Source organism: Triticum aestivum, chromosome 5D (assembly GCF_018294505.1).
Source record: "Triticum aestivum cultivar Chinese Spring chromosome 5D, IWGSC CS RefSeq v2.1, whole genome shotgun sequence".
Lineage (NCBI taxonomy): Eukaryota > Viridiplantae > Streptophyta > Magnoliopsida > Poales > Poaceae > Triticum > Triticum aestivum.
Genome location: NC_057808.1, coordinates 334383110 through 334409679, shown reverse-complemented (window position 1 = coordinate 334409679; position 26570 = coordinate 334383110). Strand labels below are relative to the sequence as shown.

The 26570-nt window shown below is 43.5% G+C and overlaps 1 protein-coding gene across 2 annotated transcripts; it reads right to left on the bottom strand.

Annotated features, from left to right (window-relative positions):
* Nucleotides 1-3543: 3543 nt before the first annotated feature.
* LOC123124819 (uncharacterized) lies at nt 3544-5339 on the bottom strand. Of its 2 annotated transcripts, XM_044545374.1 has the most exons (4): nt 5210-5339; nt 4713-5098; nt 4193-4630; nt 3544-4059 (listed from the first exon to the last, which is right to left on the bottom strand). In XM_044545374.1, exons 2-4 carry the CDS (start codon nt 5076-5078, stop codon nt 3802-3804), a joined length of 1062 nt encoding a protein of 353 aa, XP_044401309.1. In that variant the 5' UTR covers nt 5079-5098; nt 5210-5339; the 3' UTR covers nt 3544-3801. The 2 variants fall into 2 exon arrangements, with proteins under 2 accessions (XP_044401309.1, XP_044401308.1); XM_044545373.1 differs by having other exon boundaries at nt 4713-5252.
* Nucleotides 5340-26570: the final 21231 nt, after the last annotated feature.

Below are 26570 nucleotides of genomic sequence, written 5' to 3'. Positions count from 1 at the left end.
AGGGAAAGCCGGGCCGCCTTCACGCCTCTCTCTGGCTGAAGGGGCCCGCAGTCCTTGGGTCGTGCAAGAATGGGTCGTGGATGACGTCGAGGCTAACGTGGCTACAGTGCCGGGCCGCACGGGAGACCTCCCTCCCGTACGGCCTCCTGTAGCCATGCCCGCCTCGGGCTTCGGGGGTCGTGGGCCGCACTGTGGCCACGCCCCGTCAGGTCGCCGTTAAGTTGGAGTGGTTGTGGTCGTGGCCGGCTTCTAGGAGTCGGCGTCCTTCTGGGCCGGCTTCTTGGAGTCGGCGAGGCTGGGTTGTCTTCCGGGAGTCGGCTTTAGTGGTAGCCGGCCCGGGAAGGCAGCCCAAATGCTTGGAGTGTTTGAAGGCCCAAAGGCCTGATAAATTTTCTGAAGAGCCAGGGGTAGCCGGTTTGGCTACCCGTGGCCACTTACTCCGACAATTATGTCACAAATCCTGTATGGCGGGAAAAATGTAGGCAAAGGACTTATCCTGTATGACAGGAGAAAGATATGATGACTCATGTGCGTTTAATGTGTCCCACTCTGTGAGAAAAGTATGGAGTAGCTATTATGTTTTCCTAGTATCGACCATACACCTTATGTGTAACAGAAAGGCGCAACCGTACACTTATGGATATGGTGCGCAGCATGATGAGTTATTCCAACTTGCCATTGGGATTATGGATGGAGGCGCTTAAAACTGCCATTCACATTCTCAATAGAGTACCAAGCAAGTTGGTGCCCAAAACACCGTACGAGCTATGGACAGGAAGGGTGCCCTCCCTACAACACTTGAGGGTGAGGGGGTGCCCTGCTGAGGCCAAAATGTTCAATCCAAACATTGCAAAGTTAGATTCCAAAACAGTGAGTTGCCACTTCATTGGCTATCCAGACAGATCAAAGGGTTTCGTTTCTACTGCCTAGACAAATATACAAAGTTTGTAGAAACAAGACATGCAGTCTTCTTAGAGGACGAAATGATGAGGGGGGGCTTGGTAGCTCGGAAAATTGATCTTGAAGAGAAGAGGGTGCATGCACCTAATCCGATGATCCAGGAGCCATTTTTCTCACTACCAGTTGCAACTCCACCCATGACAACTATGGGAGTAGACCCGGAACCTGTCTGTCAGGAGCCGACTGAATCCGTTGTTGAGCATGAAAGGGAGGTGCAGCGACAAATTTTAGAAGAAGTGTCAGAAGTTGAGGCATAGAATGTGCCAGAAACTGAGGCTCTTAGAAGGTCTACAAGACCAAGAAAGTCAGCTATTTCTACTGACTTTAAAGTTTATAACACAGAAATGGTTCATATGGAAAAAGATCCCACCTCATATGAAGAAGCCATGAGAAGCCCTCATTCATCAAAGTGGATGAAGGCAATGGAAGACGAGATGAAATCGATGAGTTCCAAAGATGTTTGGGACTTAGAGTAAATTCCTAAAGGAGCCAAAACAGTAGGCTGTAAATGGGTCTACAAAATTAAGTATGACTCTAAAGGGAATGTAGAAAAGTATAAAACACGACTCATGGCAAAAGGATTTACTCAAAGAGAAGGGATAGACTACAATGAGACTTTTTCCCCAGTCTCATGTAAGGATTCCTTCAGAATCATAATGGCATTAGTTGCACATTTTGATTTAGAGTTACATCAAATGGATGTTAAGACGGCATTTCTGAACGGTGATTTAAAGGAAAATGTCTACATGAAACAACCCAAGGGTTTTATCATGGAAGGCAAGGAAAATATGGGATGCCGCCTGAACAAATCCATTTATGGATTAAAGCAAGCCTCTAGACAGTGGTATCTAAAGTTTAATTAAATGATTAAAAGTTTTGGATTTAAAGAAAATATTGAGGATAACTGCATTTATGCAAAGTTTAAAAATGGAAAATATATTTTCCTAATCTTGTATATGGATGATATTCTGCTTGCTAGCAGTGATGTTAGTCTACTACAAGAAACAAAGAAGTTCTTATCCTCAAATTTTGACATAACAGATCTTGGTGAAGCATCATATGTTTTGGGTATAGAAATTCACCGAGATAGAAACAATGGAGTCTTAGGACTGTCACAGAAAGCATATTTAGAAAAGGTTCTTAAAAAGTATAATATGCATGCGAGTAAAGCCACACCTGCTCTTATAGTTAAGGGCGATAGTTTTGGGAAATTCGAATGTCCCAAGAACCAGTACGAGATTGATCAAATGAAAGCAGTACCATATGCTTCGGCAGTTGGCAGCTTATAGTATGCACAAGTGTGCACTCGCCCTGACTTAGCTTTTATCGCCGGGGTACTCGGTAGATATCAAGAGAATCCAGGCATAGAGCACAGGAAGATGGTAACGAAAGCATTGCGTTATGCACAAGGCACGAAGGACTACATGCTAATATACATGAGAAATGATTCCCTAGAGATAAAAGGGTATTCCGACGCAGATTTTGCGGGGGACGGAGATGATAGAAAATCCACGTTAGGATACGTATTCACTCTCGCTGGTGGAGCTATTTCGTGGAAAAGCTCTAAACAGTCAATAGTTGCATCATCCATAATGTATGCAGAATTCATAGCATGCTTCGAAGCGGGACAGGCGATATGGCTAAAGAAATTTGTACCCGACTTGAAAGTGGTAAATTGTATTCACAAACCACTAAAGATGTACTGTGACAACCAGCCCGCAGTATTTTACGCTCACAACAACAAGTCGAGTAATGCTGCCAAAACAATAGAGATAAGGTATTATGTTGTGAAAGATAAAATCCAGGATCAAACTATAAGTCTCGAGCATATGAGGACAAAAGATATGCTTGCGGATACGCTAACGAAAGGCTTACCACCCAATGTGTTCAAGGAACATTTAGCCGGCATGGGTTTAAGGGAAAGTCTTATGATTCCTGGATAGGCCCAAAAGGAACAGAATTTGTTTCTGAACAAAACGTATGTTGTAGCTGTATGATTCTATCGGCGATTAAGCTGTGACGATGAAACATGCTCTATGTACCAATATGTGATGAAACAAATAAACTAGAAAGTATAAGGTTAAAAGTAAAGTTGAGATCAAAGGGGAGAATGTTAGGTTGATCTCCTCACGATCGAGCCCAACGGCTCGACGGGCCCTTGACCCGCGCCCTGATCGGGGGTGCCCAACCAAACCATGGTTGGTGGGCCCCTGTCGCCGCGCTGTATAAAGGGGTGGGGGAGACGGCCGCAGAAAATAGGTGATTCACCGTGTGTCCAGAACCCCACCTACATTCCTACCGATCTAGGGTTAGCGCGATAGGACGGGAAGCTCCACCGCCGCCACCACCCACGCACACTCGCGCTCACGCCGTTGCCCCTCCACCATGGCCACTGGCGCGAGTTCGTCTGGAGAAACAGAAGGTAGGACCACCGATGATCTAGCCTACTCGATCCCAAGGTCTATCACATTCATATAGCTGTACCAACATCCAAATACGATGAAATAGGGCAGCAAGAATTGAAGGCTAAAAACAGTTTCAGGAAAAGATGAAATGGGGAAGGTGTTGTATGTTTCAGGATATTGTACTACTCTAGCATTATTCAAGAAGATTGTCTAGTACACTCATTCTAAAACCATCTACTTGTATCAGCATTCGGCAGTACTGAATTTGCTAGCAACAGAGTCTCACTAACAGGAAACAACGCAACAACCTGCTCTTCCCAAAGTTGCATTTCATGTTTCAAGCAGATAGGCCGCCCGCCCATTGCATACAGCGCGAGCAAAGCATGAAGTTGGGCGACCGTTGCGGAAAATTAGGGCTAGCATTGCGCTCCTCTAGTTAAGGTGCACACATCAAATAATGTTTCTGACAAGCACCGTTGATTTCTACCGAGTATTGACACTGCAATGGCACTAAGACAGGTAAACTCACCAGCCTCTTTGCCTTTGGTTCACTCTGTTGCTGTTGCTGTTGCAGCTTGGCTTTCTTTTGCTCCCACAGGTATTTCTGGTAGCTCCACTCCATTTGACTAGTCCCCTTTGGTAGACGGCCTCTTGCATACGCCTCAAGAAGGGAAATCTCCCACTCCTTAGTCTCCTGCAAATGCAACGGCAAGTACACAATGTCAGTAACCTGGACATGTTTCTCAAGGGGCGTTCACAGCTTCTGAAACCTCTCCCCTGCCTAAGCCACAGTCTCTGAAACCACTCTCAGATGTTCAGAACGAAACCTGCGGCTTCGACACTTGCTCGCCACCGCCGGCGCGACCATCCTTCCCCCCGCGGTCGTCGGACGGCTTGGCAGGCTGGGGGTTGGGCCCCTCGCCGTGGTGCACCCACACCGTGTACCCTGGCATGAAGCCGTTCCTGCCCAGATCCATCGTCATGTCGAACTTGGTCCTCGGCAGCCTGTTGCGGTTGCGGCAGCGCGCGCAGGGGCACAGCATGCCGAACTCCGGCGGCACGCCGCGGAAGGCGCGCTCCACGAACTCGGTCGTCTTCTCCGCCCACTCCGGGGTGATGGACTGCCTGCTCTGCCGGCCCGTGTACATCCAGCTGCGGTCTTCCGCCGTCGTCGCCGGGCCTCCCTCTCCCTGCGCCGCAGCCCGCGCCCACAGTTGATCCTTCTTTGGTGGCTTGCCTCTTGCACACGCCCACATCTTGGTCCCCTGCAAATGTCAGTAACCGCTGCTGAAACCTCCCCTGTCTAAGCCACAGTTTCTGAAACCCCTTAGATGTTCAGAAGCAGACCTGCGGCTTGGACGCTTGCTCGTCGCCACCGGCGCCATCCTTCTTCCCGTTGAGACCGCCATTGTCTTCGGGGTGGTCGTCGGACGGCTTAGGCTTAGCAGGCTGGGGGTTGTGGCGCTCGCCGTGGTACACCCACACCGTGTACCCTGGCGCGAACCCGTTCTTGAACAGATGCAGCTGAATCTCGTCCTTCGGTCTGTACAGCCTGAACTGGCAGCGAGCGCAGGGGCACAGCACGGCCTGGCGCCCCGGCGGGAGGATGCGGAAGGCGCGCTCGACGAACTCGATCGTCTTCTCCAACCACTCGGGGGTGAACTTCTTCCTGCTCTGGCGGCCCGTGTACATCCAGCTGCGGTCTTCCGCCATCGTCGCCGAGCCGACCCTCCCTGCGCCGCAGTCCGCACACACATGCATGATGTCAAAGCTCAGAAACCGAACCATTGCGGGAGTACGAGCAGATCTGCCGCTCCGAGCAGCGCAAATGGCGGCGAACTGACCTGAACGGCAGGCTCGGACGCGGAGACGAGCGCGAGCTTCCTAAACGGCAGGCTCGGACGCGGAGACGAGCGGCGGCGCGAGTGGGAGAAGATGGAAGCGCAAGTGGAGGGGTAAGCCGGGCTATGTAGGGTTTGGGGGGGGCATTGCAGATTGCAGCCGGGGGTATGCCGACGGCGCGGTGGCGAGAGACCGTCGGCATAGAGCCGGCAAAGCCTTTGCCGAGCGAGCGACGCCTTGGCGTATTGCTTCAGTACGTATTCCCGAAAGGCCCGAGTGCCAGGGCCTTATTTCCTTGTAGCTGGGCCTATCTAGAAGAGTAGCAAAATTAGCAAATGGGCCCAGCAAATTAGCAAATGTGATATTCTCGTTGGTGGTGGAGTGTGATTCTACGGGAATTGTTAATGCAATACTTCAGCCTGCGGGGTAGCGAGCTTCGGGTGCAGTGATCACTGATGATTGTCGAGAGACGACGACTTCTTTTGGCAGGGCAACAATTTTGCATTGTGCAAGGGAGAGCAATGCCGCGGCCCATGCGCTAGCCCGAGCAATTTACAGAAGGAAATGTACTGAATTGTGGCGTGATAAACCTCCTGTTTTTCTTACTCCTTCTATTGTAACAGACATCATCATAGTTTAATAAGGGTTGCTGAACTTTAAAAAAAAAGCAACAAAATCAGCAAATGGACCCGAGAAGATCAACTTCTCTCCTCTCTGCACCTGTTCCAGTGGGAAACTGAACAGCAATGCCATAAAGAAGTGCTCACCCTTTTCCTTTTCTTTTTTCTTTGCGCTAGAGTGGGGTGCGGCTATGTCTCGCTTCACATGAGACAGTAGCTCGACTTGCCTACATGAGCTCGGAATGGCCTGGCCCAGTAGATTCCATCAGGCTGGCGCCATGATGATGTCACTCTCCTTTTTTACTTTTGTATATTTTTAAAAATACTAAATATGTGTATTTTGGAAAACTAATTTAGTCAAGTTTTCAAAACAAAAATCCTTGCAGTGTAAAAGATTATGTTCACTCAACTTTTCGAAAATGTTGTACCATTAGAAATATATGCATGTGACATACCAAGAATGTTCATGTGTTTCAAAAGCATTTCTGGGGATTTTTTTTAAATTACAATGAAAAAACTATACGCTACATTTAAAAACATTTAACGCATTTAAAAAATATGTTTGTGCTATTTAAAAAATCTTAATACAATGTAAAAATGTTCACATAGTTTAATATTTTTCATAACATAAAATATATATTAAAATTTGATTTTTTAAATTTTTTTAACACGTATTCGGAAAACCGTTCCAAAACATATATTTGAAAACAATGTTAATCATATATTTGGAAAATGTTAAATGCATATAATTTTTTTATATATACGAAAATTTTGCAATGCGTATGAAAACAAGCAAACGTCAAAACATATATTCAAATAAATGTTAATTATGTATTTAAAAATATTAAATGTGTATGCAAAATATTTCTAACGTATACCAAAAATGTACAATGTATATGAAAAAATCTGTGTAACAAAATAAAAATATGGAGAAAAAGAAAAATCAGAAGAAAATCGGTGAGAATCGAATGAAGAAACATAAACTGAAGAATGAAAAAGGAAAATAAAAAAACCCTAATAAAAACTAAGAAATCCCGAAGAGAGCCGATGGAAAACTATGAAAAAACAATAAAACACAAAACTCGCGCAACTAAAACAGGCTCAAAATCTGTCAAGCTATAGGCAATGCTTAAAATGAATTAGTACGGGCGACACATTACTCTGACGAATAAATTGTTCATCTTTCGCTTTGCAAGCTGTTACGTAATAACATAATCCACGACAACGGGGAGCATAATACGTACGTAGTCGTCGTCGTCGAGACACAACCATTAATGCAAAAATAATATTGAGGTGTATACATTTGCTCGCGCCCGGGTGGCTCCTAGGGGCGGCTCGGGCGAACCCTAGCGCCGCCGCCGCCATCCCCTATTCTAGCCTCTCCCCTCGCCGCCGCTGGGCTACGTCGGCGGGCAAAGCCCGCGCGGCGGCCGGCGGCGGCGGGACCTCTCCTCTCGCGCGCGTGGCGGACCCTCTCGCGCGACGGGATCCCCTTCTGGCGCGGTGCGGCGGCCCTGGACGTGGCGCCCGGCTGGCAGCGGGTGGACGCCGGGGCGGCGGCCCCGGGACTTGGTGGGATGAGCCGGCTTCTGTGGTTGTAGGGGCAGCGCGACAGTCGGTTCTGGCGGCGTGGCTTGGATCTGGCGGCGTGGCTCGGATCTGGTGCGGTGGCCATGGGCTGCGCGGCTTGGTGGAGGTCTGGGGCCGGGAGCGGCGCGGAGCGTGCGGGGGCTGCCAGCGCGGCTTGCTGGCGCGTGGCCGCTGCGTCGGCCTGGTCTGACCCGGCCAGATTTGGACGCCTAGGCTGCAGGTGGCGCCGGGGCTCCAGTCGCCTTTGCTCTGGTGCTGGTACGCTGGGGCGGCGGCCCCAGGCTATGGTGGACTCGCCCTCTTCTTCCCGGGGCCGAGGCGCTGCACTCCCTGGCCGGGCGGGCGGCAGGGTTGTGGCGGGTGGATGCAGGCCCTGGTCTTCCTTGACTAGGGGTTGTGGTGGACATGCCGGTTGGCGGCGCGGTGGCATCCGGCTCCCCCCTCTTCACGGCGATGGCTCAAGGTGGCAGCTTTGCCCCCCCTTCCAGTTTGTTACGCTCCGGAAATTGATGGACACGACCAAGGAGAAATCCGGCGCGGCTACGGTTGCGGGCAACGACGACGCTTGTGGCACCGTCTCCTCCTTGGGGGCGTTGTCATGGCCATGTCCATCCCCTGTTCTAACACCAGGGGAAACCCTAGGCTCGGTTTGCCGGGCCAGGCATTGGCGACGTCTCGGCGCCGTCCCCTTCTTGGAGGCGTTTCCTAGGTGCTCGGGTGCGTCCGGAGGGGCAGCTGGTGGGTTGCCTCGCTCGCCTCGGCGGCGAGTCTTGGGGTGCCAAGTTGTCATGTGTGGGTTGTTGCTGTGGGCAGGAGCATTCGGGGCGCTATGTACTCCATCATCGACACCTCTTCGACGACGTCTACTTCGAGTCAGGCTAGCTCCCGATGTCCGCTTGCCGATCCTCTAGGCACCATGGGTGGAGAGTGCATTGATCTAGTTTGGTTAGGTGTTTTGTCGTATGTTGAGGTGTTTGATATAGGGGGACGCGGCCTGTGTGTTCTGTGTCCGTCCTCTTCGCCATTGTTTGGCTTGAGTATGTGCAAGGCGGGTTAGTTGTCGGTGTTGTCATGGTGGATGTGTGTGCTATCCTTGCGGGGTAGCACGTTGCCGAAAGGCGTTGTATCTGCCGTCTTGGCTCTTCTTCTTTAATATATAGTACGCACACTCGTGCGTATTCAAGGAAAAAAAGGGGAATGCGTACATAGTCATCATTGGGACGCAACTATTATTGCAAAAATAATATGAAAACTGAGCGTCGAATCAATTGGAAATCAAGCCATTAATACAATTAATTAGGTAGGCAGTAAATTACATATGCATTTAACTACGTCCAACTGAAAAGGTATTTTTTCGCAATGGATGCGGTGTATGACACTGTCATTAGGCCAGAAGCATTCGAATCTGAACCTAGCGTGCCGCGCAGGGAGCAGGAGCGCGCAGTGATCCGAGCAGGATGTCGACGTAGCCATGAGGAGGAAGGAGGGGAAGATGGTTTCCCAGGCAATGTTGCAGAAAAACTTGTTGATAGTGACGAGTGTGGGAACCTCACGCTTGTTACTCCAAGTGAATCTAAGGTTCTTGAATTTCATCTCTCGATGTGTAGCTGTGTCGACCGCGGTCCTAAACCTTACCCCTGATGCGGCGGTTGAGGTTAAGGTTGTCTTTGTCCCGAGCCTCATAGGTTGCGTTGAAATCACCGTTGATGAGCCACGGCTAGCCGGCAGGCGGCACACTACTTACTAGCTCGAGGAGCAACTGATCTTTAGATGCGTCGCCTGTTGGCCGGGTGGTAAGCCAGAAGATTTTAGCCGATCTAATTGTAGAAATTGTAAGATGATAATGTTGTTCTATTGTACTAATCTGACCCTCGTGGGAATATATATTGAAGGAAACATGCCCTAGAGGTAATAATAAAGTTGTTATTTATATTTCCTTATATCATGATAAATATTTATTATTCATGCTAGAATTGTATTAACCGGAAACTTAGTACATGTGTGAATACATAGACAAAACAGAGTGTCCCTAGTATGCCTCTACTTGACTAGTTCGTTAATCAAAGATGGTTAAGTTTCCTAACCATAGACATGTGTTGTCATTTGATGAATGGAATCACATCATTAGAGAATGATGTGATGGACAAGACCCATCCGTTAGCTTAGCATTATGATCATTTAGTTTTTTTGCTATTGCTTTCTTCATGACTTATACATGTTCCTCTGACTATGAGATTATGCAACTCCCGAATATCGGAGGAACACCTTGTGTGCTATCAAATATCACAACGTAACTGGGTGATTATAAAGATGCTCTACAGGTGTCTCCGAAGGTGTTTGTTGGGTTGGCATAGATCAAGATTAGGATTTGTCACTCCGTGTATCGGAGAGGTATCTCTGGGCCCTCTTGGTAATGCACATCACTATAAGCCTTGCAATCAATGTGACTAATGAGTTATTTGCGGGACGATGCATTACGGAACGAGTAAAGAGACTTGCCGGTAACAAGATTGAACTAGGTATGATGATACCGGCGATCGAATCTCGGGCAAGTAACATACCGATGACAAAGGGAACAACGTATGTTGTTATGTAGTTTGACTGATAAATATCTTCGTAGAATATGTAGGAGCTAATATGAGCATCCAGATTCCGCTATTGGTTATTGACCGAAGATGTGTCTCGGTCATGTCTACATGGTTCTCGAACCCGTAGGCTTCGCACGCTTAACGTTCGATGACGATTTGTATTATGAGTTATGTGTTTTGGTGACCGAAGTTTGTTCGGAGTCCCGGATGAGATCACGGACATGACGAGGAGTCTCAAAATGGTCAAGAGGTAAAGATTGATATATTGGAAGGTTATATACGGACACCGGAATGGTTCCGATAAGGTTCGGGGATTTTTCGGAGTACCGGGAGGCTACTGGAACCCCTCGGGAAAGTTAATGGGACTATTGGGCCATAGTGGAGGAGAGGAGGCAGGCGCGACCCCCCTCTTTCCTTCTCCCTCTCCCTCCTTTCCTCTTTCCCCCTCTCCGTTGGAAGGAAAGGGGGGGCGAATCCTACTAGGAACGGAGTCCTAGTAGGACTCCCACCCTGATGGCGCGCCCCCTTGGGCCGGCCTCCTCCTCCCCCCTCCTTTATATACGTGGGCAGGGGGCACCCCAAAGACAACAATTGTTTCTTAGCGGTGTGCAGTGCCCTCCTCCATAGTTTACCACCTCGGTCATATTGTCGTAGTGCTTAGGCGAAGCCCTGCGCAGATCACATCACCAACAGCGTCGGCACGCCGTCGTGCTGACGGAACTCTCCCTCGACCCTCTACTGGATCAAGAGCTCGAGGGACGTCATCGTGCTGAACGTGTGCTGAACACGGAGGTGCCGTACGTTCGGTACTTGGATCGGTTGGATCGTGAAGATGTTCGACTACATCAACCGCGTTACTAAACGCTTCCGCTTTCGGTCTACGAGGGTACATGGACACACTCTCCCCCTCTCGTTGCTATGCATCTCCTAGATAGATCTTGCGTGATCGTAGGATTTTTTTTTGAGATTGCATGCTACGTTCCCCAACAGTAGCATCCGAGTCAGGTCTATGCGTAGATGATATTCACGAGTAGAACACAAAGAGTTGTGGACGATAATAGTCATACTGCTTACCACCAACGTCTTACTTTGATTCGGCGGTATTGTTGGATGAAGCGGCCCGGACCGACATTACATGACCGCGTTCATGAGACTGGTTCTACCGACGTGCTTTGCACACAGGTGGCTGGCGGGTGTCTGTTTCTCCAACTTTAGTTGAATCGAGTTTGACTACGGCCGATCCTTGTTGAAGGTTAAAATAGCACACTTGACGAAAAATCGTTGTGGTTTTGATGCATAGGTAAGAACAGTTCTTGCTAGAAGCCCGTAGCAGCCACGTAAAACTTGCAACAACAAAGTAGAGGACTTCTAACTTGTTTTTGCAGGGCATGTTGTGATGTGATATGGTCAAGACATGATGAGATATAACTTGTTGTATGAGATAACCATGTTTTGTAAAAGTTATCGGCAACTGGCAGGAGCCTTATGGTTGTCGCTTTATTGTATGGAATGCAATCGCCATGTAATTGCTTTACTTTATCACTAAGCGGCAGCGATAGTCATAGAAGCAACAGTTGGCGAGACGACAACGATGCTACGATGGATGTCATGGAATAGTCACGGTAGATGTCCTAGTGTGAGGACTGAGTCGTGAGGCCAACGCATCTACGCGGTAGCTTGAAGGGGTTGGTCAGAATCGAGAGACGCGAGGCAGATCAACACACAAGACAAGGATTTAGACAGCTTCGGGCCCCGGGAAACATCATCCGGTAAAAGCCCTACATGCTGTTTGTGGCTAGGTCTCATTATGCTCATGAGGGAGTTGCCGCATAAGCCGGCTCCCCTTTTAGTTGTGTCTAGCCTTAGCGATTATTTTCTTGTCCTCTTGGGGTGCCCTGCCCCTCCTTATATATGTTGAAGGGGCGGGTTACATGACTAGTCCTAGCAGGATTAGGATTACTCTATTACAAGTGGAGTCCTAGTCTTGCTTCCTTTGTAGGAGAATATTCCTTATGCCTTTCCTCTTAAGCTGGCCCACCATAACATGAGCCGACCTTCTGGGCCTTGGGCCTTGTCATCCATCTGAAACACCCGCCGGGTCACCAATGAGTCTCCAGACCCGGCCGGGTCATCAGTGAGTTGCCAGGCTCGTGAGTCGTCACACCAGTGAGCCACCAAACTTGTGAGTCGCCAATCCTCCGGCGGGTTACCAATGAAACGCCAAGTCCCAGCTGGGTCATATATCCCGCCGGGTCATACCGCGGGGTATATCCCCGACATTAGCCCCCAATTTAATTTGGATTTTTCCATGTTAAACTGATCCTGCAAAATAACTCAAGAACAAATTTGATAGGTTGTGCTCTGGGTTAAATATTCTTGTAAGCCGGCACCTGATCATCCTTAAGTCCTTGTCATTTCCTTCCAGAAAATCCGGGTCAATAGACCAGCTTCATAATCAATTTGCTTGTAGAAGAAATATTGTAAATAAAGAATCCATTTGAGTCGGCCTTCAATGCTCTGACGTGACAAAAATATTTGTCTTCAAATATTCAACTGATATTCAGCCGACTTGAAAATGTAGAACTTGCCGAGCTATGATTTCCAAAATCGCCGGGTTATAAAAACTGATGATTCCAGGTCATGACTGTTATAGACGCCGGGTCATGACTGTTGCTAACGCCGGGTCACACAATTGGTCTTCCTGGTTTGCTCAAAACTGAGAATCTTAAGATGTTCCTCCTTTATATGCATATCACCTGTAGCCCCCAAGTCTTAAGAAGAGAACATAGTGATAGCTTAAGACTTGCTTTAATATAAATGCTGCAATTTGGAGAAATTCGGGTTGTTGCTGTAAGCCGCCAATCATAAACTGCATATTATGAACTTCCCATTTATAGCCCCCAAGTGCCGGGTCATTATGCAATAATGAGCAGGGACTTTGTAAACATGATCACGTAGACTTGAACAACAATGTGTAGCCCCCAAGGGCCGGCTCAGTAAGATAATACTGAGCTGGGACTTTATATATATATATATATATATATATGCTACCTCTTGAGCACTTTGGTTTTTCCCTTGAAGAGGAAAGGGTGATGCAGCAAAGTAGCGTAAGTATTTCCCTCAGTTTTTTAGAACCAAGGTATCAATCCAGTAGGAGAATACACGCAAGTCGCCTCGTACCTACACAAACAAATAATAACCTTGCAACCAACGCTATAAAGGGGTTGTCAATCCCTTCACGGCCACTTGCAAAAGTGAGATCTGATAGAGATAATAAGATAAATATTTTTGGTATTTTTTATGATAAAGATTGAAAGCAAAGATTGCAAAGTAAAATAGATTGGAAACTTATATGATGGAGAATAGACCCGGGGGCCATAGGTTTCACTAGTGGCTTCTCTCAAGATAGCATAAGTATTACGGTGGGTGAACAAATTACCGTCGAGCAATTGATAGAAAAGTGCATAGTTATGAGAATATCTAGGCATGATCATGTATATAGGCATCACATCCGCGACAAGTAGACCGAAACAATTCTGCATCTACTACTATTACTCCACACATCGACCGCTATATAGCATGCATCTAGAGTATTAAGTTCATAAGAACAGAGTAATGCATTAGGCAAGATGACATGATGTAGAGGGATAAACTCAAGAAATATGATATAAACCCCATCTTTTTATCCTCGATGGCAACAATACAATACGTCTCGTTTCCCTTTCTGTCACTGGGATCGAGCAACGCAAGATTGAACCCAAAGCTAAGCACTTCTGCCATTGCAAGAAAGATACATCTAGTAGGCCAAACCAAACTGATAATTCGAAGAGACTTGCAAAGATAACAAATCATACATAAAAGAATTCAGAGGAGATTCAAATATTGTTCATAGATAATCTTGATCATAAACCCACAATTCATCGGATCTCGACAAACACACGGCAAAAAGAGTTGCATCGAATAGATCTCCAAGAAGATCGAGGAGAACTTTGTATTGAGATCCAAAGAGAGAGAAGAAGCCATCTAGCTAATAACTATGGACCCGAAGGTCTGTGGTAAACTACTCACACATCATCGGAGAGGCTATGATGTTGATGTAGAAGCCCTCCGTGATCGATTCCCCCTCCGACGGAGCGCCGGAAAAGGCCCCAAGATGGGATCTCACGGGTACAGAAGGTTGCGGCGGTGGAAATAGGGTTTCGTGGTGCTCCTGGATGTTTTCGGGGTATATGGATATATATAGGAGGAAGAAGTAGGTCGGTGGAGCTGCGAGGGGCCCACGAGGGTGGGAGCGCGCCCAGGGGGGCAGCGCGCCTCCCTGCCTCGTGGCCTCCTCGCTTCTATCTTGACGTCCACTCCAAGTCCTGTGGATCACGTTTGTTCCAAAAATAACTCTCCCAAAGTTTCATTCCATTTGGACTCCGTTTGATATTCCTTTTGTGCGAAACACTGAAATAGGCAAAAAAACAGCAATTTGCACTGGGCCTTCGGTTAATAGGTTAGTCTGAAAAATAATATAAAAGTGTATAATAAAGCCCATTATACATCCAAAAAAGATAATATAACAGCATGGAACAATCAAAAATTATAGATACGTTAGAGACGTATCAAGCATCCCCAAGCTTAATTCCTGCTCGTCCTCGAGTAGGTAAATGATAAAAACAGAATTTTTGATGTGGAATGCTACCTAGCATAATTTTCAATGTAATTTTCTTTATTGTGGCATGAATGTTCAGATCCGAAAGATTCAAGACAAAAGTTTAATATTGACATAAAAATAATAATACTTCAAGCATACTAACTAAGCAATTATGTCTTCTCAAAATAACATGGCTAAAGAAAGTTCATCCCTACAAAATCATATAGTTTGGTCATGCTCCAGTTTTGTCACACAAGAATGCTCTCATTATGCACAACCCCGATGACAAGCCAAGCAATTGTTTCATACTTTAGTAATCTCAAACTTTTTCAACCTTCACGCAATACATGAGCGTGAGCCATGGATATAGCACTATGGGTGGAATAGAATATAATGATGGGGGTTATGTGGAGAAGAAAAAAAAGGAGAAAGTCTCACATTGACACGGCTAATCAACGGGCTAGGGAGATGCCCATCAATTGATGTCAATGCAAGGAGTAGGGATTGCCATGCAACGGATGCACTAGAGCTATAAATGTATGAAAGCTCAACAAAAGAAATTAAGTGGGTGTGCATCCAACTTGCTTGCTCACGAAGACCTAGGGCATTTGAGGAAGGCCATTGTTGGAATATACAAGCCAAGTTCTATAATGAAAAATTCCCACTAGTAAATGAAAGTGATAAAACAAGAGACTCTCTACCATAAAGATCATGGTGCTACTTTGAAGCACAAGTGTGGAAAAAAGGATAGTAGCATTGTCCCTTTTTTATTTCTCTTACTTTTTTTGGGTCTTTTTTTATTTGGCCTTTTTTTGGGACAATGCTCTATTTATGATGATCATCACACTTCTATTTATGTACAACTGAATGATTACAACTCGATACTAGAACAAAATATGACTCTATATGAATGCCTCCGGCGGTGTACCGGGATGGGCAATGAATCAAGAGGGACATGTATGAAAAATAATGCATGGTGGCTTTGCCACAAATACGATGTCAACTACATGATCATGCAAGGCAATATGACAATGATGAAGCATGTCGTAATAAACGAAACGGTGGAAAGTTGCATGGCAATATATCTCGGAATGGCTATGGAAATGCCATAATAGGTAGGTATGGTGGCTGTTTTGAGGAAGATATAAGGAGGTTTATGTGTGATAGAGCGTATGGTATCGCGGGGGTTGGATGCACCGGCGAAGTTTGCACCAACTCTCAAGGTGAGAAAGGGCAATGCACGGTACCGAAGAGGCTAGCAATGATGGGAAGGTGAGAGTGCGTATAATCCATGGACTCAACATTAGTCATAAAGAACTCACATACTTATTGCAAAAATCTACAGGTCATCAAAAACCAAGCATTACGCGCATGCTCCTAGGGGGATAGATTGGTAGGAAAAGACCATCGCTCCTCCCCGACCGCCACTCATAAGGATGACAATCAAAGAACACCTCATGCTTCAAATTTGTTACACAACGGTTACCATACGTGCATGCTACGGGGCTTGCAAACCTCAACACAAGTATTTCTCAAATTCACAACTACTAAACTAGAACTAATCTAATATTACCATCTCCATATCTCAAAACAATCATCAAGTATCAAACTTCTCATAGTATTCAATGCACTTTTTATGAAAGTTTTTATTATATCCAAATTGGATGCCTATTATATTAGGACTAATTTTATAGCCAAAGCAAATTACCATGCCGTTCTAAAGGACTCTCAAAATAATATAAGTGAAGCATGAGAGATCAAAAATTTCTATAAAATAAAACCACCACCGTGCTCTAAAAGGATATAAGCGAAGCACTAGAGCAAAATTATCTAGCTCAAAAGATATAAGTGAAGCACATAGAGTATTCTAATAAATTCCGATTCATGTGTGTCTCTCCCAAAAGGTGTGTACAGCAAGGATGATTGTGGTAAACTAAAAAGCAAAGACTCAAATCATACAAGACACTCCAAGCAAAACACATATCATGTGGTGAATAAAAATATAGCATCAAGTAAAGTTACCGATGGACGAAGACGAAAGAGGGGATGCCTTCCGGGGCATCCCCAAGCTTAGGCCTTTGGTTGTCCTTGAATTTTACCTTGGGGTGCCTTGGGCATCCCCAAGCTTAGGCTCCTGCCACTCCTTATTCCATAATCCATTAAATCTTTACCCAAAACTTGAAAACTTCACAATACAAAACTCAACAGAAAATCTCATGAGCTCCGTTAACGAAAGAAAACAAACCACCACTTCAAGGTACTGCAATAAACTCATTCTTTATTTATATTGGTGTTAAACCTAATGTATTACAACTTCTCTATGGTTCATAACCTCCGATACTAGCCATAGATTCATCAAAATAAGCAAACAACACACGAAAAACAGAATCTGTCAAAAACAGAACAGTCTGTAGTAATCTATATCTAACGCAAACTTCTGTAACTTAGAAAAATCTACCAAAATAGGACGACCTAGATAATTTGTTTATTGATCTACTACAATTGGAATCAGTATTTTATCACGTTCTGGTGATTTTTAACAATTGTTTTCGTGAGCAGAAAGTTTCTGACTTTTTCAGCAAGATCAAATAACTATCATCCAAGAAGATCGTATAGGTTTTACTTGGCACAAACACTAATTAAAACATAAAACCACATCTAAAAAGAGGATAGATCAAATATTTATTGCTAAACAGAACCAAAAAACAAGAAACAAAAATAAAATTGGGTTGCCTCCCAAAAAGCGCTATCGTTTAACGCCCCAAGCTAGGCATAAAGGCAAGAATAGATCTAAGTATCATCATCTTTGGTATGCAATCCGTAAGTGGCTCTCATAACAGATTCATATGGTAGTTTAATTTTCTTTCTAGGAAAGTGTTCCATGCCTTTCCTTAATGGAAATTGGAATCTAATATTCCCTTCTTTCATATCAATAATTGCACCAATTGTTCTAAGGAAAGGTCTACCAAGAATAATAGGACATGTAGGATTGCAATCTATGTCAAGAACAATGAAATCTACGGGCACATAATTCCTATTTTCAACAATAAGAATGCCATTAATTTTTCCCATAGGTTTCTTAATGGTGGAATCCGCAAGATGCAAGTTTAAAGAACAATCATCAAATTCACAGAAACCTAACACATCACACAAAGTTTTTGGAATCGTGGAAACACTAGCACCCAAATCACACAAAGCATAGCATTCATGATCTTTAATTTTAATTTTAATAGTAGGTTCCCATTCATCATAAAGTTTTCTAGGGATAGAAACTTCGAATTCAAGCTTTTCCTCATAAGATTGCATTAAAGCATCAACGATACGTTTGGTAAAAGCTTTATTTTGACTATAAGCATGAGGAGAATTTAGCACGGACCGCAACAAGGAAATACAATCTATGAAAGAGCAATTATCATAATTAAATTCCTTGAAATCCAAAATAGTGGGTTCATTGCTATGTAAAGTTTTGACCTCTTCAATCCCACTTTTACCAATTTTTGCATCAAGATCTAAAAACTCTGAATCATTGGGACGCCTTCTAACTAAAGTTGACTCATCTCCAGTCCCATCATTATCAAGATTTCCCACTTTTACCAATTTTTGCATCAAGATCTAAAAACTCTGAATCATTGGGACGCCTTCTAACTAAAGTTGACTCATCTCCAGTCCCATCATTATCAAGATTCATATAGTAAAATAAAGATTTAATAGGAGACATGTCAATCACTTTTAGATCTTCATCCTTATTATCATGAGAACTAGAAGAACACGCTTTCACAAAGCAATCTTTTTTAGCACGCATCCTAACGGTTCTTTCTTTGCACTCATCAATGGAAATTCTAATAGCTTTGAGAGACTCATTGATATCATGCTTAGGTGGAATAGATCTAAGTTTCAAAGAATCAACATCAAGGGAAATTCTATCCACGTTCCTAGCCAACTCATCAATCTTAGGCAATTTTTCTTCAAGCAAAGCATTGAAATTCTTTTGCGAAATCATAAATTCTTTAACACTAGTCTCAAAATCAGAGGGCATCTTATTAAAATTTCCATAAGAGTTGTTGTAGGAATTAACATAATTATTAGAGGAATTACTAGGAAACGGCCTAGGATTAAAGTTTCCTCTATACGCGTTGTTACCAAAATTGTTCCTACCAACAAAATTCACGTCCATAGATTCATTATTATTCTCAATCAAAGTGGACAAAGGCATATCATTAGGATCAGAAGAAACACTCCTATTAGCAAACAATTTCATAAGTTCATCCATCTTTCCACTTAAAACATTAATCTCTTCTATTGCATGGACCTTTTTACTAGTAGATCTTTCGGTGTGCCATTGAGAATAATTAACCATAATATTATCTAGGAGTTTAGTAGCTTCTCCCAAAGTGATTTCCATAAAAGTGCCTCCCGCGGCCGAATCTAAAAGATTTCTAGAAGCAAAATTCAATCCGGCATAAAAAATTTGTATAATCATCCATAAATTCAAACCGTGTGTAGGGCAATTACGTATCATTAATTTCATCCTCTCCCAAGCTTGTGCAACATGTTCATGATCAAGTTGCTTAAAATTCATAATATCATTTCTAAGAGAGATGATCTTAGCGGGAGGAAAATACTTAGAGATAAAAGCATCTTTGCACTTATTCCATGAATCAATACTATTTTTGGGCAAAGACGAAAACCAAGTTTTAGCATGATCTCTAAGCGAAAACGGAAATAGCTTCAATTTAGCAATATCATTATCCACGTCTTTCTTCTTTTGCATGTCACACAAATCAACAAATTTGTTTAGATGTGTAGCGGCATCTTCACTAGGAAGGCCAGAGAATTGATCTTTCATGACAAGATTCAACAAGGCAACATTAATTTCACAAGATTCAACATCGGTAATAGGAGCAATCAAGGTGCTAAGGGAATCATTGTTGTTGGTATTGGAAAAGTCACACAATTTAGTATTGTCTTGAGCCATTGTGACAAACAATCCAACACACAGTCACACAAGGAGCAAGCGAAAAAGAGGCGAACGGAAAAAGAGGGCGAACGAAACACCAAGGGTGAAGTGGGGGAGAGGAAAACGAGAGGCAAATGGCAAATAATGTAATGCGAGGCACACAAGGAGAAGAAGCCATCTAGCTAATAACTATGGACCCGAAGGTCTGTGGTAAACTACTCACACATCATCGAAGAGGCTATGGTGTTGATGTAAAAGCCCCCCGTGATCGATTCCCCCTCCGGCGGAGCGCCGGAAAAGGCCCCAAGATGGGATCTCACGGGTACAGAAGGTTGCGACGGTGGAAATAGGGTTTCGTGGTGCTCCTGGATGTTTTCGGGGTATATCGATATATATAGGAGGAAGAAGTAGGTCGGTGGAGCTGCAAGGGGCCCACGAGGGTGTGCTACCTCTTGAGCACTGCGTTGGTTTTCCCTTGAAGAGGAAAGGGTGATGCAGCAAAGTAGCATAAGTATTTCCCTCAGTTTTTGAGAACCAAGGTATCAATTCAGTAGGAGGCCACACACGAGTCCCTCGCACCTACACAAACAAATAAATCCTTGCAACCAACGCGATAAGGGGTTGTCAATCCCTACACGGTCACTTACGAGAGTGAGATCTGATAGATATGATAAGATAATATTTTTGGTATTTTTATGATAAAGATGCAAAGTAAAATAAAAGGCAATAAAAATAGCTAAGTGTTGGAAGATTAATATGATGGAAAATAGACCCGGGGGCCATAGGTTTCACTAGTGGCTTCTCTCAAGAGCATAAGTATTTACGGTGGGTGAACAAATTACTGTTGAGCAATTGACAGAATTGAGCATAGTATGAGAATATCTAGGTATGATCATGTATATAGGTTTCACGTCCGAGACAAGTAGACCGACTCCTGCCTGCATCTACTACTATTACTCCACACATCGACCGCTATCTAGCATGCATCTAGAGTATTAAGTTCATAAGAACAGAGTAACGCTTTAAGCAAGATGACATGATGTAGAGGGATAAACTCATGCAATATGATATAAACCCCATCTTGTTATCCTCGATGGCAACAATACAATGCGTGCCTTGCTGCCCCTACTGTCACTGGGAAAGGACACCGCAAGATTGAACCCTAAGCTAAGCACTTCTCCCATTGCAAGAAAGATCAATCTAGTAGGCCAAACCAAACTGATAATTCGAAGAGACTTGCAAAGATAACCAATCATACATAAAAGAATTCAGAGAAGATTCAAATATTGTTCATAGATAAACTTGATCATAAACCCACAATTCATCGATCTCAACAAACACACCGCAAAAGAAGATTACATCGAATAGATTTCCACAAGAGAGGGGGAGAACATTGTATTGAGATACAAAAAGAGAGAAGAAGCCATCTAGCTAATAACTATGGACCCGAAGGTCTGAGGTAAACTACTCACACATCATCGGAGAGGCTATGGTGTTGATGTAGAAGCCCTCTGCTACCTCTTGAGCACTGCGTTGGTTTTCCCTTGAAGAGGAAAGGGTGATGCAACAAAGTAGCGTAAGTATTTCCCTCAGTTTTTGAGAACCAAGGTATCAATCCAGTAGGAGGCCACACACGAGTCCCTCGCACCTACACAAACAAATAAATCCTCACAACCAACGCGATAAGGGGTTGTCAATCCCTACACGGTCACTTACGAGAGTGAGATCTGATAGATATGATAAGATAATATTTTTGGTATTTTTATGATAAAGATGCAAAGTAAAGAAAGTAAAATAAAAACGACGCTAGAAATAGCTTGTTGTCGGAAGATTAATATGATGGAAAATAGACCCGGGGGCCATAGGTTTCACTAGTGGCTTCTCTCAAGAGCATAAGTATTTACGGTGGGTGAACAAATTACTGTTGAGCAATTGATAGAATTGAGCATAGTTATGAGAATATCTAGGTATGATCATGTATATAGGCATCACGTCCGAGACAAGTAGACCGACTCCTGCCTGCATCTACTACTATTACTCCACACATTGACCGCTATCCAGCATGCATCTAAAGTATTAAGTTCATAAGAACAGAGTAATGCTTTAAGCAAGATGACATGATGTAGAGGGATAAACTCATGCAATATGATATAAACCCCATCTTGTTATCCTCGATGGCAACAATACAATACGTGCCTTGCTGCCCCTACTGTCACTGGGAAAGGACACCGCAAGATTGAACCCAAAGCTAAGAACACAAGTTTTCTTGAAGCCTCTTGCTCATATCTCTCATCAAAGGGTGCTATTCTATAATGTTTCTTTCGCAGATCCCCCGCTAATCCGAGCCAAAAAATTGTATTATTTGGTAAGTTTATAAATTAACAAATAAGACAGGAAAGAGTAAAGATTCGCCCGCGAAATTCTTATACTTCTCCTATTGCAAGAAAGATCAATCTAGTAGGCCAAACCAAACTGATAATTCGAAGAGACTTGCAAAGATAACCAATCATACATAAAAGCATTCAGAAGATTCAAATATTGTTCATAGATAAACTTGATCATAAACCCACAATTCATCGGTCTCAACAAACACACCGCAAAAGAAGATTACATCGAATAGATCTCCACAAGAGAGGGGGAGAACATTGTATTGAGATCCAAAAAGAGAGAAGAAGCCATCTAGCTAATAACTATGGACCCAAAGGTCTGAGGTAAACTACTCACACATCATCGGAGAGGCTATGGTGTTGATGTAGAAGCCCTCCATGATCGATGCCCCCTCCGGCGGAGCTTCGGAACAGGCCCCAAGATGGTATCTCACGGGTACAGAAGGTTGCGGCGGTGGAATTAGGTTTTTTGCTCCGTTTCTGGTAGTTTGGGGGTACGTAGGTATATATAGGAAGGAGTACGTCAGTGGAGCAACAGGGTGCCCAAGAGGGTGGAGGGCGCGCCTGGGGGGTAGGCGCGCCCCCCTACCTCGTGGCCTCCTGTTTGATGTCTTGACGTAGGGTCCAAGTCCTCTGGATCACGTTCGTTCCGAAAATCACGTTCCCGAATGTTTCATTCCGTTTGGACTCCGTTTGATATTCTTTTTCTGCGAAACTCTGAAATAGGCAAAAAACAGCAATTCTGGGCTGGGCCTCCGGTTAATAGGTTAGTCCCAAAAATAATATAAAAGTGTATAATAAAGCCCAATAATGTCCAAAACAGAATATAATATAGCATGGAACAATAAAAAATTATAGATACGTTGGAGACGTATCACCCTCCGTGATCGATGCCCCCTCCGGCGGAGCTCCGGAACAGGCCTCAAGATGGGATCTCGTGGGTACAGAAGGATGCGGCGGTGGAATTAGGTTTTTGGCTCCGTATCTGGTTGTTTGGGGGTACGTAGGTATATATAGGAGGAAGGAGTACGTCGGTGGAGCAACAGGGGGCCCACGAGGGTGGAGGGCGCCCCCCTACCTCGTGCCCTCCTGGTTGATGTCTTGACGTAGGGTCCAAGTCCTCTGGATCACGTTCGTTCTGAAAATCACGTTCCCGAAGGTTTCATTCCGTTTGGACTCCGTTTGATATTCTTTTTCTGCGAAACTCTGAAATAGGCAAAAACAACACTTCTGGGATGGGCCTCCGGTTAATAGGTTAGTCCCAAAAATAATATAAAAGTGTATAATAAAGCCCAATAATGTGCAAAAAAGAATATAATATAGCATAGAACAATGAAAAATTATAGATACGTTGGAGACGTATCAAGCATCCCCAAGCTTAATTCCTGCTCGTCCTCGAGTAGGTAAATGATAAAAACAGAATTTTTGATGTGGAATGCTACTTGGCATAATTTCAATGTAATTCTTCTTAATTGTGGTATGAATATTCAGATCCGAAAGATTCAAGATAAAATTTCAATATTGACATAAAAATAATAATACTTCAAGCATACTAACTAAGCAATTATGTTTTCTCAAAATAACATGGCCAAAGAAAGTTCATCCCTACAAAATCATATAGTTTAGTCATGCACCATTTTCGTCACACAAGAATGCTCTCGTCATGCACAACCCCGATGACAAGCCAAGCAATTGTTTCATACTTTAGTAATCTCAAACCTTTTCAACTTTCACGCAATACATGAGCGTCAGCCATGGATATATCACTATGGGTGGAATAGAATATAATGATGGGGGTTATGTGGAGAAGACAAAAAGGGAGAAAGTCTCACATCAACGAGGCTAATCAATGAGCTATGGAGATGCCCATCGATTGATGTTAATGCAAGGGGTAGGGATTGCCATGCAACGGATGCACTAGAGCTATAAATATATGAAAGCTCAACAAAAGAAACTAAGTGGGTGTGCATCCAACTTGCTTGCTCACGAAGACCTAGGGCACTTGAGGAGGCCCATTGTTGGAATATACAAGCCAAGTTCTATAATGAAAAATTCCCACTAGTATATGAAAGTGACAAAACAAGAGACTCTCTATCATGAAGATCATGGTGCTACTTTGAAGCACAAGTGTGGAAAAAGGATAGTAGCATTGCCCCTTTTTTTTGGGCCTTCCTTTTTTTATTTGGCCTTTCTTTTTTTTGGGGACAATGCTCTATTAATGATGATCATCACTCTATTTATTTACAACTCAAAGATTACAACTCGATACTAGAACAAAATATGACTCTATATGAGTGCCTCCGGCGGTGTACCGGGATGGGCAATGAACCAAGAGTGACATGTATGAAAGAATTATGAATGGTGGCTTTGCCACAAATACTATGTCAACTACATGATCATGCAAAGCAATATTACAATGATGAACGTGTCATGATAAACGGAACGGTGGAAAGTTGCATGTCAATATATCTCAGAATGGCTATGGAAATGCCATAATAGGTAGGTATGGTGGCTGTTTTGAGGAAGATATAAGGAGGTTTATGTGTGAAAGAGTGTATCATATCACGGGGTTTGGATGCACCGGCGAAGTTTGCACCAACTCTCAATGTGAGAAAGGGCAATGCACGGTACCGAAGAGGCTAGCAATGATGGAAATGTGAGAGTGCGTATAATCCATGGACTCAACATTAGTCATAAAGAACTCACATACTTATTGCAAAAATCTACAAGTCATCAAAAACCAAGCATTACGCGCATGCTCCTAGGGGGGTAGATTGGTAGGAAAAGACCATCGCTCGTCTACGACCGCCACTCATAAGGAGGACATTCAAAGAACACCTCATGTTTCAAATTTGTTACATAACGTTTACCATACGTGCATGCTACGGGACTTGCAAGCTTCAACACAAGTATTTCTCAAATTCACAACTACTCAACTAGCACAACTTTGATATCACTACCTCCATGTCTCAAAACAATCATCAAGCATCAAACTTCTCTTAGTATTCAATGCACTCATAAGAAAGTTTTTACTAGTCTTGAATGCCTAGCATATTAGGATTATTTAAGCAAATTACCATGCTGTTTAAGGCTCTCAAAATAATCTAAGTGATGCATGAGAGAATAATAGTTTCTATAAAACAAATCCACCACCGTGCTCTAAAAGATATAAGTGAAGTACTAGAGCAAAAACTATATAACTCAAAAGATATAAGTGAAGCACATAGAGTATTCTAATAATTTCCGAATCATGTGTGTCTCTCTCAAAAGGTGTATACAGAAAAGATGATTGTGGTAAACTAAAAAATAAAGACTCAAATCATACAAGACGCTCCAAGCAAAACACATATCATGTGGTGAATAAAAATATAGCTCCAAGTAAAGTTACCGATGGAAGTAGACGAAAGAGGGGATGCCTTCCGGGGCATCCCCAAGCTTTGGCTTTTAGGTGTCCTTAGATTATCTTGGGGGTGCCATGGGAATCCCCAAGCTTAGGCTCTTGCCACTCCTTGTTCCATAATCTATCAAATCTTTTACCCAAAACTTGAAAACTTCACAACACAAAACTCAACAGAAAATCTCGTGAGCTCCGTTAGCGAAAGAAAACAAAAGACCACTTCAAGGTACTGTAATTAACTCATTATTTATTTATATTTGTGTTAAACCTACTGTATTCCAACTTCTCTATGGTTTATTAACTCTTTTACTAGCCATAGATTCATCAAAACAAGCAAACAACACACGAAAAACAGAATCTGTCAAAAACATAACAGTCTGTAGTAATCTGTAACTAACGAAAACTTCTGGAACTCCAAAAAAAATCAGCCAAAATAGGACGACCTAGAAAATTTGTTTATTGATCAGCAGCAATTGGAATCAATATTTTATCACGTTCTGGTGATTTTTAACAATTGTTTTCGTGAACAGAAAGTTTCTGGAATTTACAGCAAGATCAAATAACTATCATCCAAGAAGATCCTATAGGTTTAACTTGGCACAAACACTAATTAAAACATAAAAAGACATCTAATCAGAGGCTAGAACAAATATTTATTCCTAAACAGAAGCAAAATGCAAAAAACTAAAAATAAAATTGGGTTGCCTCACAACAAGCGCTATCGTTTAACGCCCTTAGCTAGGCATAATAGCAAGGATAGATCTAGGTATTGCTATCTTTGATAGGCAATCCATAAGTGGCTCTCATAATAGATTCATAAGGTAATTTTATTTTCTTTCTAGGGAAGTGTTCCATGCATTTCTTTAATGGAAATTGGAATCTAATATTCCCTTCCTTCATATCAATAATTGCACCAATCGTTCTAAGGAAAAGTCTACCAAGAATAATAGGACATGAAGGTTTGCAATCTATGTCAAGAACAATAAAGTCTACGGGCACATAGTTCCTATTTACAACAATAAGAACATCATTAATTCTTTCCATAGGTTTCTTAATAGTGGAATCCGCAAGGTGCAAGTTTAAAGAGCAATCATCAAAATCATAGAAACCTAACAAATCACACAAAGTCTTTGGAATCGTGGAAACACTAGCACCCAAATCACACCAAGCATAGCATTCATGATC

Coding starts and splice junctions, on each gene's coding strand:
- LOC123124819 (XM_044545373.1), bottom strand. CDS start 5,153: ATGGTTCGGTTTCTGAGCTTTGACATCATGCATGTGTGTGCGGACTGC. Junction 4,631..4,712: donor AGCAAGCGTCCAAGCCGCAG/GTCTGCTTCTGA, acceptor TGACATTTGCAG/GGGACCAAGATGTGGGCGTG. Junction 4,060..4,192: donor AGCAAGTGTCGAAGCCGCAG/GTTTCGTTCTGA, acceptor TTGCATTTGCAG/GAGACTAAGGAGTGGGAGAT.